The sequence below is a fragment of the Gobius niger genome (assembly GCF_951799975.1).
Source record: "Gobius niger genome assembly, chromosome: 16".
Lineage (NCBI taxonomy): Eukaryota > Metazoa > Chordata > Actinopteri > Gobiiformes > Gobiidae > Gobius > Gobius niger.
This window is the reverse complement of record NC_136867.1, coordinates 11,714,073-11,727,233: the sequence shown is the minus strand read 5'-3', so window position 1 is coordinate 11,727,233 and position 13,161 is coordinate 11,714,073. Positions and strand designations below refer to the sequence as shown.

Here is a 13,161-nt window from a genome sequence, read left to right as displayed (position 1 = left end):
TAACAGCTCGTTTAGAGAGGCCAGTGAACAGGCCGTTACAGTAGTCTAAGCGGCTAGAGACAAAAGCATGAATTAGTCTCTCCAAGTCTGGTTTGGACACTATGTTTTTTATTTTGGCAATGTTTTTGAGGTGGTAATAGGCCGCTGATGTAATGGGCTTGATATGACTGTTCAAATTCAGGTCTGAGTCCATGATTACCCCGAGATTTCTAACTTGACTTTTGGGTGCCAGTGAAAGAGCTTCAAGATGAGCAATGACAACCTCTCGGTGTTTTTGTGGGCCAAAGACGATTATCTCAGTTTTATCTGTGTTCAGCTGGAGGAAGTTATTTTGCATCCACGCACTAATCTGTTTGATACAATGACACAGTGAATCTATAGGCCCATTTTCACCCACTGTCAATGAAACATAGATCTGCGTATCGTCTGCGTAATTATGATAAGATACATTGTTACCTGATATTAATTGACCTAGAGGGAGCATGTACAAATTGAACAAGAGGGGCCCCAGAATCGACCCCTGGGGAACACCACAGGTCAATGCAACTAGGTCTGAGACACAGTTTCCGATGGCGACATAGTATGTTCGTTCCTCGAGGTAGGATCTGAACCACTCGAGAGCCTTTCCAGAGATTCCCACCCAGGTTTTTAACCTCTCTACTAAGATCCCGTGGTCCACTGTGTCAAACGCAGCACTCAGGTCCAGCAGAACTAAGACTGTGACCTTGCCTGCATCTGTATTTAGCCTGATGTCATTTGTCACTTTGATCAAGGCTGTCTCAGTACTGTGACAGGGTCTAAAGCCCGATTGGAACACGTCAAAAACATTATTTACAATAAGAAAGTCCGTAAGCTGGCTGTAAACCACTTTCTCCAAGACTTTTCCAATAAAGGGCAGATTTGATATAGGCCGATAATTGTTCATTTCTGTTGTCTCAAGACCACTCTTCTTCAGCAGTGGCTTAACAGCTGTTTTTAGGGCCTTTGGAAAAACTCTAGTCTGGAGGGAGGTGTTAACTAGACACGTGAATTGTTGGGATAAACTGCTCAGCACAGACTTCAAAAATCTGGTTGGCAGTTCATCCAGGCAGCAGGTACTTGAGCTCAGACCAGAGATAACATCCTCCACTAAGTCAGGAGTGACCGGTGCAAAATGTGTCAGCTCTAGTTCTACTACTGGTTGAAATGCTACCATTTGTTGTGAGGAGCTAATAGCGTTTTTAATTGCTTGGACCTTGTTGCTAAAAAATTTTGCAAACTCATTGCACTTGGATGTACATATTAATTCATGGGGCAATGAAACTGGAGGGTTTGTGAGTCTGCTGACCGTGGCAAACAGAACACGAGAGTTGAAATTATTTCAGAGAAATACTTCTCTCTAGCTCTACGCAGAGTCTGGTTGAACACGTGTAACTTTTCTTTGTACATTTCATAATGTACCTGAAGCTTTGATTTGCACCATGTTCGTTCGGCTCTCCGGCACTCCCTTTTATGTGCCCGGACCGAATCTTCATTTATCCAAGGGGCCTTTTGCTTAGTTTTAACAATTTTATCCTTAACAGGGGCTATGGTGTCCAAGACATTTAAAACACCTGACGTATAGGAGCTCAACAAATTATCAACATCGGAACAGGGGGAATCTTCAAATGTTATCATTTCTATAAACTGTTCTCTTGTTTTATCATTTATGAGTCTTTTCTGAAACACTGCGGACCCAACTGCTGGCTTGGGCACGACAGAAAGTTCAAAGAAAACACAAAAATGATCAGATAGTGCAACATCAACAACATTCACATTAGAGATTGTAACACCTTTTGTAATAATAAGGTCCAATGTGTGACCTCTGTTATGGGTGGGCTCAGACACATGCTGAGTTAAACCAAATGTGTCCAGGACAGCATTGAGTTCTTTTGTGTGCCGGTCATTCAGTACATCCACATGCACATTCAGGTCTCCAGTAATGATCAAAAAGTCAAATTCTGTTGCCACAATTGAGATTAATCCAATAAAATCATCAATAAAAGAAGAAACATTTTGGGGCGGTTTATAAATAACAATATAGAGTATGGCAGATTTTTCTATCTTCATTTTAAATGACACATACTCAAATGATGAAAAATCCCCAAACGACAGTTTGTAGCAAGATAAATTGTCCTTAAATAGGGAACAGACACCCCCACCTCTCTGATTGTGTCTTATTTCAGACATAAAGTTAAAATTTGAGGGGGTACACTCAATTAGGACAGCATTCTCAGTGTTTTTATCCAGCCATGTCTCAGTTAAAAACATAAAATCAAGGTTATAAAAGGATATAAGATCATTAATTAAAAGCGATTTGTTATTTAGCGATCTAACATTAAGTGCAGCATGTTTTAATGTGATCGGGCCAGTTGCCACATTCTGACGGGGGATGTGTGCTAGATTTGTTTGGTCCGAGCGCCTCGCAGAGCTCTTTCTAACTGAGCTCTTTCTGTTTTGAATAATGGTCGGTATAGGTGTGTCATATCGCGGGAGACAGGGGGCGCTCAATGGCATAGGGTGGCTCCAAGGAGAAGTAAACGGGGCAGGGTGTGACGTCGTTGTTGATGGTTGTCAATCACGTGTGTTTGTTTGTACAGCATGCTGAAAGTTTTTTGACAGCATGTGACTGCCCAGTCCACTCGGGTGAAGACCGTCTCTGTTGAAGAGGGCGGGGCGATTTCTGAACAACTCGTAGTTGTTAATGAAAATAAAATCATTAACGATGCACTTCGAATGAAGCCACGTGTTAAGACCTAGTAGTCTACTAAAACGCAGATCACCGCGGGACCACGTTGGAATGGGACCTGATATGAACACTGACAAATTCACGGATTATGTCATAAATAATCCGTGAAATAATCCGTGTGGCTTGTCATAATCAACTTTATGACAAGCCACACTTTCCTAAACGCTGCATATATTTCTTAAATTGATAGTGAATCTGCAGTAAGATAACACAAGAACAAATTCAATGCAAACCTCCATCCAAATGTTTATGAGTCATGTTCATTCTTACCTGTGAGGATAGATGCACACTTGTGCTTTATTGTGCTGGCTGGGCCTGAGTCCATTGAGGATACTGCCTTTGAATGGAATTGTATGCAATGATTAGCCGATATCATGGTGCACAGTAGAACATTTTTAGATGACATTTACTTTACTATTAGAATACACAAGCAAAAGTACCCACTTAAATGTGTATTGTCACTGTAGGAGTGGTTACATTTCCAGCATACTTTACTCTGTGTTCTTCACCTCCTTTGTGGAATGGCCTAATTGCACAAGAAACCACCCTTTGATTGGTTTACTGTGAACTGAAACTTTCCTGCGATCAATGTAATTCTTAAAACCAATTCTTTTTTTTAAGTTGGTGAAAAGTGTTAAATGTAAATGACGTCTCTCAAAAAAGTGCCTCTTCTTCAGAACTGGGCCAATACTGACAACTGTTATTACAAAATCAATTATTTTATCAGTGCTGTATTCCTGGAGTATTTCCTTTTCACTTTCCTATGGGGAACAGCACAATGTCTGGGATTCATCAACTGGCACATTTCAATGTAAGACATAAAAAAATTAAAAATTAAATTAAAAAATTAAAAACTCGCGTGTGGTTCCCGGTACCACGCCCTCTAGTGGTAGTTTAATTTTTGTTATTTCAGAGTTTCGTTTCTGTGTAAATCAGAGAGCATCTCTATATAATGCCCTTCACAACACTCTCATGACACATTGTCTCCACAGCAGGAAGATAACAACAACAGCATCATCCAAACGACAATGGGGCTCCGTGAGTTTATAGCCAAATTGGATCATTTCAGTCTTTATCTCAATTTGTTAGTGGTTTAACGTTTTTATGTTTCTGTTTTAGTGACTTATGCTTTGGCTGGTGTTGCTACAGGTAGTCTAGCGACACATTTGACTATATTACATTTTTATCTATTGGCCTAAATGACTGTTTTGTGTGTTGACCGAGTAGCAGTGGGCGGTGCGGCTCTCGCTCCTGTAGCTCTGGGAGTTGCAGGCTTCACCTCAGTGGGCATAGCAGCAGGATCCTTTGCAGCCAGTTGGATGTCAGCTACGGCTATTGCCAGTGGAGGAGGAGTGGCTGCTGGGAGCACCGTGGCTGTACTCACGTCAGCTGGTAGGCCTATAATATCTTATTTGTAGCGGCCAGCGGCCCTGTACCACTGGCGTCTAGGACTGCGGTCAAGTGAGCCGTCATCCGCAAAATGCCAGTCAAGCCAGCCGTAATGTTGTTTTGTAGTGCGCGATTATTGCCGCTAACACGGTAGGCCAATGGGCTCAGGTTTAGGCTTAGGGACCGTCAACAATGTATTGTACGTCCTTTTAAGCGTCGATTATTACCACGACTGCACTAGGTGTCGGAAAGATTCCATTTTAGAGGAGAAATTACATTGTTGACGGTCCCTAATTCTCCGTACATTGCTATATTTCTATGGTACATTGGTCTCGCGTATTCGCAGTAGACTATGTTATCCATTATGTTTTTTTTGTTTTTTTTTCTTTTTTTTTCTTTTTCTTTATTCAATACATTTACAAAGGATGTAAACATATAAGGAAAAAACAACAGAGAAAAGAAAAAGAGAAAGAAAAAGAGAAAAATACTAAATATCCCGCACCCAATCCGTTTACACCTTGTGTATAAAGCATTTTTACAAAGCTAATGTATATTGACATACACACACACATATATACATACACGTACATTCATACATAAACACATATATATATATATATATACATACATACATACATACACACATACATATACACACAGTCATAAATACATGTATAATGAACAGCAGTAAAACTTTCCACTAACAGTGCCACATTGTCTCCCAATTTTTTTTTTCCGTTTCTACCACACGCAACAATATTTACAGATGATAATGTCAATATTAATATTAGTAAGTACAATTCCATTCACATAAAAGAAAAAAGGAATTCTACGTACATTCAATTAACACTCAAGATAAATTCATGTAATGGATCCCATGTTTCAAGATAATCGGATTCCTGATTGTATAATCTAAAAGCCGTTTTTTCCACTGATATCGTCTCCATAGCATGTGCGTACCAGTCGTATTGAGTCGGACAGTCATTGTCCATTTTTTCAAAATTATTCTTTTGGTTATAATGCATAATGATAGAAATGCATTCTTTTTCGTTGATGAAGCATTACTAAATTGATGTAGGTCTCCAAGGATGCAAGTTTGGGGAGTCATTGGAATATCAATATGTAGATATGACATGGCTTCATTTGTTGTTTTTGTCCACAACTCCTTTATCCTTGGGCATTCCCACAAAAGATGAACCAAGGTTCCCTCAGCTGCCTGACATTTTATACATAAATTAGTATCTACAGCACCCATTTTAAACAATTGGGAAGGTGTATAGTACAGTCTGTTCAAGATTTTAAATTGACTCAGCTTATTTTTGCTGCATCTAAAAGGTCGCCTGGCATTCTTCCAGATGTCATTCCATGATAAATCGTCCTCCTGAATGTTTAGATCATTGGTCCATTTCCTAATACACATATCGTTTGCATTTTTAGTATGATGTTCATTTAAGATTCTATATATTTTTTTAACTGTTTTCTTGGTTTCATCTTGATTGAAAAGTGCATCTTCCAATTGATGGGTGCCATAAGTCATGTTTTCAAAAGATACACAATTGGTTACTGCAAATTTTAAAGATATGTAATTTAAGAAGTTATTTTTGGAGACATTATATTGATCAACTAGAGTAGGAAATGTTTTAAAGGAACTCTCATGAATAATATCTTGAAGCTGAGTAATGCCTATGTCTTTCCAAGTAGCCCATTTTATAATCTTTTTATTGATTGTGAAATTAGAATTATACCAAAGAGGCTGATTCACAGATGTAGCTGATTTGATTCCAAGTATTTTTTGACATGACTTTAAAATATTAAAGGTGGCTTCAATAGGGCTTTGTTTTAATTCATGTGGTAATTTTTTTTATGTAATATAGGCTTTCCACTTCAATATCAAATTCCATTAGTAGGTTTTTTTCTATTTTGACCCAGTCTTTATCTGCAGTGTGATGGAACAACTGGCTTGCTTGTTCACATCCAAAGGAGAGAAAGTAATGTTGGAAGTTTGGCAGCTGTAATCCTCCTTTGGATTGCAAGTTATGTTGTTAACATTATGTTGTTGACGGTCCCTATTAATCAGTGCATTGGCCTAGTGCAGTCGTGGTAATAATGGACGCTTAAAAGGACGTACAATACATTGTTGACGGTCCCTAAACCTGAGCCCATTGGCCCACCGTGTTAGCGGCAATAATCGCGCACTACAAAACAACGTTACGGCTGGCTTGACTGGCATTTTGCGGATGACGGCTCACTTGACCGCAGTAGTAGACTGCGGAAAAGTAGAAAGGTGTTTAGCACGCGTGGAAAGAGCCCAATACTCTTGTGTTAAGTGAAGAATCCTTTTATTTCCGTATTTCAACAGCTTAACAATCACGATCAAATATGCCTTCACTCTGCCGCACTGAGGCCACTCCCTTCAGCCCTTAAGGCTCACCTGGACACACAGACAGGAAGTGCAGTGCCACCTAGTGGCTGGTGGTACACAGACATAAACATTATACATTACATTATAATTTAGGCTTGATGAATGTGATCAAAATATATGTCACTTGAACTAACTGATTGGTGGAATATGTTATGTGACCTTAAAGATGTTGCCCAAAAAATGTAAGTGCTGTTTTGTGTCTACAGGAATGGCCGGGCTGTCAACAGCTGCTACTGCGGCTGTGGCCGGTGTTTCAGGGGCTGTGGGAGCCGGTGTAGCTGCTATACTTATTTAGAAACCTGAACCTAAAGGAGAGATTTGAAGGATGATTTACAATTGCCAAACAATCAACAAATTCAACAATTGGAAACAATTGTGTTCATGTTTGTTTAATCACTTTTGAAATTATTTGACATTTCTCCAACATGTTTGTAATGCATTCATTTGAATAAAAGGTTTCTGTTTATGAGTAAAATGGTCTGAGTTATGAAAATAACAGAAAACACTTTGTCATAAAGTCAATTGCAGAGAGATGGTATTTAATGTGTTAGTTAAAAAGGCGCAGTTTAATTTCGGGTTAAATCACACAGCTTTTCTATGAGGTTTCTTGGCAGGTGCAGTAAGTGCACATAACATGAATCAAGAGTCAGCACATGACTGTTTTTTTTTTTACTATAATCATTTCCTTCCTCACACACACTGTCATGGTCAGGCTTGTCATAAATAAGACCGGGGATGTTTCATTTTAAACATTGAAGCAACATGATTGTACCATTAGGCGACTATTACATGATGTAGCCAACGATTATGTCCAACTCTACGCAAAACTTTATTTTTATTAAACAATGGGTTGAAAAGTGAAAATTGGAAAATCTTACATTTTAATTTCCAAAACACTCATTTTGATGACATTTGACTCCACATCTAAACCAGTACGTCACACAGAGCAGTAAGACAACCAGAGACAAAGACAGTTCACTTGTTCAACAAAAATAATGAATTTACACTGACAGGTCCGCCCACAACATGAAAGACAGACACAAAAGGCACCAACTCAAAAAAGTAATGACTTAATTTGCTGATTTTTTATTTTATGCTATAAAAAATGTAGTTTTATGATCTATAGAGTTTTATGATCTATATAGTTTATGGCTCTTTAAATATACTTTAGCCTTACATTCTGTGATTAGTATTTACCTCTATTTTACCAATATGCAGGGTTTTGAGCGCACGGGCCCCGGAGCTGGCCGTGTGCCATGGAAGTGCCATAAATGGATAAAATGTCCAGATTATTTACACTGAGACGCCTATTCCACAACCTACATGGGAGTTTTGTCCATTAAAACATTGATGCCATTGTTACAACAAATGCACAATAATGTCCTATAAGAAAAGCAGATTGACTCCTTGCTTTGAGGCTTCTGATACATTTACTGTAGTAGACTTGTAACTTTATGAAGTAACTGTTGCCTTTGAGTAGTTTTATGATACTTGAGGTAATGTCATTCTTACTTAAATATTTTGTCTACTCATCTCTGACCATAACTAAGAAAACTAATAAGAAACTTTATGACAAGCCACACTTTCCTAAACGCTGCATACATTTCTTAAATTGATGGTGAATCTGCAGTAAGAACAAATTCAGTGCAAACCTCCATCCATATGTTTATGAGTCGTGTTCATTCTTACCTGTGAGGATAGATGCACACTTGTGCTTTATTGTGCTGGCTGGGCCTGAGTCCATTGAGGATACTGCCTTTGAATGGAATTGTATGCAATGATTAGCCGATATCATGGTGCACAGTAGAACATTTTTAGATGACATTTACTTTACTATTAGAATACACAAGCAAAAGTACTCACTTAAATGTGCATTGTCACTGTAGGAGTGGTTACATTTCCAGCATACTTTACTCTGTGTTCTTCACCTCCTTTGTGGAATGACCTAATTGCACAAGAAACCACCCTTTAATTGGTTTACTGTGAACTGAAACTTTCCTGCGATCAATGTAATTCTTAAAAACATTTTTTACATTTTTTTACTGTTATTACAAAATCAATTATTTTATCAGTGCTGTATTCCTGGAGTATTTCCCACTTTCCTATGGGGAACAGCACAATGTCTGGGATTCATCAACTGGCACATTTCAATGTAAGACATTAAAATAAAATAATGAAATAAAAAAATAAAAACTTCACATCTCGCGTGTGATTCCCGGTACCACGCCCTTAAGTGGTAGTTTAATTTTTGTTATTTCAGAGTTTCGTTTCTGTGTAAATCAGAGAGCATCTCTATATAAGGCCCTTCACAGCACTCACATGACACAGTCTCCACAGCATCATCCAAACGACAATGGGGCTCTGTGAGTATTTATAGCCAAATTGGAACATTTCAGTCTTACATTTTGGAGGTGGTTTAACGTTTTGATGTTTATGTTTTAGTGACTTATGCTTTGGCTGCTGCTGGAGCAGGTAGCCTATCAACACATTTGACTATATTACATTCTCATTTATTGACCTATCTATCGGCCTAAATGACTGTTTTGTGTGTTGGCTGAGTAGCGGCGGGCGGTGTGGCTCTCGCTCCGGTGGTTCTGGGAGTTGCAGGCTTCTCCGCAGTGGGCATCACAGCAGGATCCTACGCGGCTGGAATGATGTCAACTGCGGCTGTTGCCAATGGAGGCGGAGTGGCTGCTGGGAGCCTCGTAGCTGTGCTCCAGTCAGCTGGTAAGCCTATAATACCTTATTGTTTAGGCCTGCTTAATGTGATCAAAATATATGTGTCTTGGACTAACTTATTGGTGGCAGAGCCACCTTATCCAATGGGCTAGTAGGAGCCCAGGGGCCTACCATGGTCAAGAGCCTATATCAGAAATAAGTTAAAAAAAAACAATTGGTGATTCGTTGATTTTCATGTCAATCACTTCACTTTGCAGCATGACTAACCATATGAGATGATTGCGCTGCGCTCCTATCTGTTTACCTGGAGTAGGCCCGCCCTACCTGGCCCAGAGGGATACATGAAGAGTTAGGGTTTTTGTGGGGGTTAGGTTTGGGGTTTGGGTTTGCGCTGAGGAGGGGGGTAGGGGTCTACAATTCTGTTTAAGACCTGGGGCCTATGGGTACATTAAGGTGGGCCTGATTAGTGGAATATATTATATGACCTTAAAGATGTTGCCTAAAAATGTAATTAAATCCCTGATAAAGTGCTGTTTTGTGTCTACAGGAATGGCCGGGCTGTCAACAGCTGCTTCATCAGCTGTGGCCAGTGCTTCAGGGGCTGTGGGAGCCGGTGTAGCTGCTATACTTATCTAGAAACCTGAACCTGAAGGAAAGAATTGAAGGATAATCTACAATTGCCAAACACTAAGTTAAACAATTGAAAAAAATTGTGTTCATGTTCGTTTAATCACTTTTGAAATTATTTGACATTTCTCCAACATGTTTGTAATGCATTCATTTGAATAAAAGGTTTCTGCTTATGAGTAAAATGGTCTGAGTTCTGAAAATAACAAAACACACTTTGTTATAGAGTCAATTGCAGAGGGATGGTAGTTAATGTGTTAGTTAAAAAAACACAGTTTAATTTCAGGTTAAATCACAGCTTTTCTATGAGGTTTCTTGGCAGGTGCAGTCTAAGTGCACATAACATGAATCAAGAGTCAGCACATGACTGTTTTTTTTTTTACTATAATCATTCCCTTCCTCACACACACTGTCATGGTCAGGCTTGTCATAAATAAGACCGGAGATGTTTCATATTAAACATTGAAGCAATCAATAGGCGACTATTACATATACCCAACTATTGTGTCCAACTCTACACAGAACTTTTTTTTTATCAAACAATGCACTGAAAAGACATTTTTAAAAGTTTAAATTTTAATTTCAAAACACAACATTTGACTGACTCCACATCTAAACCAGTACGTCACACAGAGCAGTAAGACAACCAGGTTCAAAGACTCATCAGAGATAATGAACTAAATTTAGCAGGACAGGTCCGCCCACAACATGCAAGACAGACACAAAAGGCACCAACTCAAAAAAGTAATGACTTAATTTGCCTATTTTTTTTAATTATATGCTAGAAAAAAAACATTGTAGTTTTATGATCTATATAGTCTGTGGCTCTTTAAATATAGGCTATTTCATTATCATAGATTGTACTGAGAAGTGCCATAAATGGATACAATATCCAGATTATTTACACTGAGACGCCTATTCCACAACCTACATGGGAGTTTTGTCCATTAAAATATTGATGCCATTGTTATAACAAATGTACAATAATGTCCTATAAGAAAAGCAGATTGACTCCTTGCTTTTACCTGAGGCTTCTGATACATTTACTGTAGTAGACTTGTAACTTTATGAAGTAACTGTTGCCTTTGAGTAGTTTTATGATACTTGAGGTAATGTCATTCTTACTTAAATATTTTGGCTACTCTACCCATCTCTGACCATAACTAAGAAATAAGAAACTTTATGACAAGCCACACTTTCCTATACGCTGCATACATTTCTTAAATTGATAGTGAATCTGCAGTAAGAACAAATTAAACCTCCATCCAAATGTTTATGAGTCATGTTCATTCTTACCTGTGAGGATAGATGCACATTTGTGTTTTATTGTGCTGGCTGGGCCTGAGTCCATTGAGGATACTGCCTTTGAATGGAATTGTATGCAATGATTAGCCGATATCATGGTGCACAGTAGAACATTTTTAGATGACATTTACTTTACTATTAGAATAAAAAAGCAAAAGTTCTCACTTAAATGTGTATTGTCACTGTAGGAGTGGTTACATTTCCAGCATACTTTACTCTGTGTTCTTCACCTCCCGCCTTATTGCACCAAGAAACCACCCTTTGATTGGTTTACTGTGAACTGAAACTTTCCTGCGATCAATGTAATTTTAAAAACCAATGTTTTTTTTTTAATTTGGTGAAAAGTGTTACATGTAAATGACGTCTCTCAAAAAAAGTGCCCCATCTTCAGAACTGGGCCAGTACTTACAACTGTTATTACAAAATCAATTATTTTATCAGTGCTGTATTCCTGGAGTATTTCCTTTTCACTTTCCTATGGGGAACAGCACAATGTCTGGGATTCATCAACTGGCACATTTCAATGTAAGACATAAAAAATTAAGAAAAAAACTTCACATCTCAAAAGCATAATATTTAAAGTAATACATTGTCATTTTTGTTTCCTCAATAATTCCGTAAAACGCTAAATAAACCCTCTGCAGAAGAACAGTGAGCATCCTCTTAAAGGCTCTATACCTGACTTGTTTTTACTGCAAACAGTGACATGAGGAAGTCAGTAAATGAAAATGTTAGTTGTTTCCAAACTCATTCCTAACTTTCTACCACATTTGGAGCATCAATTCTTCAGGGAAACGTTTATGAGCACAGTTCACAACTTTCAGCGTCACTTTCACAGAAATGCTGGAAAACGAGCCTGAAGTTCATGAATTCCATCCAAATGCTTTTTTAAACTCGATGCACAGTATTATTTCCACACATTAAAATAATGTGGAAATTGTGATATCTGCAAGAAAATTCCAAGAAAATGTCAGAAATTATTCCAAAGAACAAGATGCACGAGACAAACTGCAGTATTTGTCAAAATGAAGCATTTGCCATTGGCCGACGTGTAGGTAGGCTACTGGAGTAAATGTGATTGAGCAGCTACTACCAACCTCTGCTCATATGACTAATGTCTAGCCCTATGTTACGTGTGGTTCCCGGTACCACGCCCTTTAGTGGTAGTTTAATTTTTGTTATTTCAGAGTTTCGTTTCTGTGTAAATCAGAGAGCATCTGTATATAAGGCCCTTCACAACACTCTCATGACACAGTCTCCACAGCACAGACGACAATGGGGCTCCGTGAGTATTTATAGCTCAATTGGAACATTTCAGTCTTACATTTCGGAGGTGGTTTAACGTTTTTATGTTTCTGTTTTAGTGACTTATGCTTTGGCTGGTGTTGCTACAGGTAGTCTAGCGACACATTTGACTATATTACATTGTTATCTATTGGCCTAAATGACGTTGATGATGTTTTGTGTGTTGACTGAGTAGCAGTGGGCGGTGTGGCTCTCGCTCCTGTAGCTCTGGGAGTTGCAGGCTTCACCTCAGTGGGCATAGCAGCAGGATCCGTTGCAGCCAGTTGGATGTCAGCTACGGCTATTGCCAGTGGAGGAGGAGTGGCTGCTGGGAGCACCGTGGCTGTTCTCACGTCAGCTGGTAGGCCTATAATATCTTATTTGTAGCGGCCAGCGGCCCTGTACCACTGGTTACTAGGCTGGCAAAGTAGAAAGGTGTTTAGCACACGTGGAAAGAGCCCAATACTCTTGTGTTAAGTGAAGAATCCTTTTATTTCCGTATTTCAACAGCTTAACAATCACGATCAAATATGCCTTCACTCTGCCGCACTGAGGCCGCTCCCTTCAGCCCTTAAGGCTCACCTGGACACACAGACAGGAAGTGCAGTGCACCTAGTGGCTGGTGGTGCACAGACATAAACATTATACATTACATTATAATTTAGGCTTGATGAATGTAATCAAAATA

At 38.9% G+C, this 13,161-nt stretch overlaps 1 protein-coding gene across 1 annotated transcript; it reads left to right on the top strand.

Moving 5' to 3' along the window:
- Positions 1-3,767: 3,767 nt before the first annotated feature.
- LOC306976129 (interferon alpha-inducible protein 27, mitochondrial-like) lies at positions 3,768-10,047 on the top strand. Its single transcript, XM_079574011.1, has 4 exons — positions 3,768-3,805; positions 3,887-3,916; positions 3,995-4,159; positions 9,805-10,047. Exons 1-4 carry the CDS (start codon positions 3,796-3,798, stop codon positions 9,891-9,893), a joined length of 294 nt encoding a protein of 97 aa, XP_079430137.1. The 5' UTR covers positions 3,768-3,795; the 3' UTR covers positions 9,894-10,047.
- The last annotated feature ends 3,114 nt before the right edge of the window (positions 10,048-13,161 follow it).

Coding starts and splice junctions, on each gene's coding strand:
- LOC306976129 (XM_079574011.1), top strand. Junction 3,917..3,994: donor TTTGGCTGGTGTTGCTACAG/GTAGTCTAGCGA, acceptor TTGACCGAGTAG/CAGTGGGCGGTGCGGCTCTC. Junction 4,160..9,804: donor GGCTGTACTCACGTCAGCTG/GTAGGCCTATAA, acceptor TTGTGTCTACAG/GAATGGCCGGGCTGTCAACA.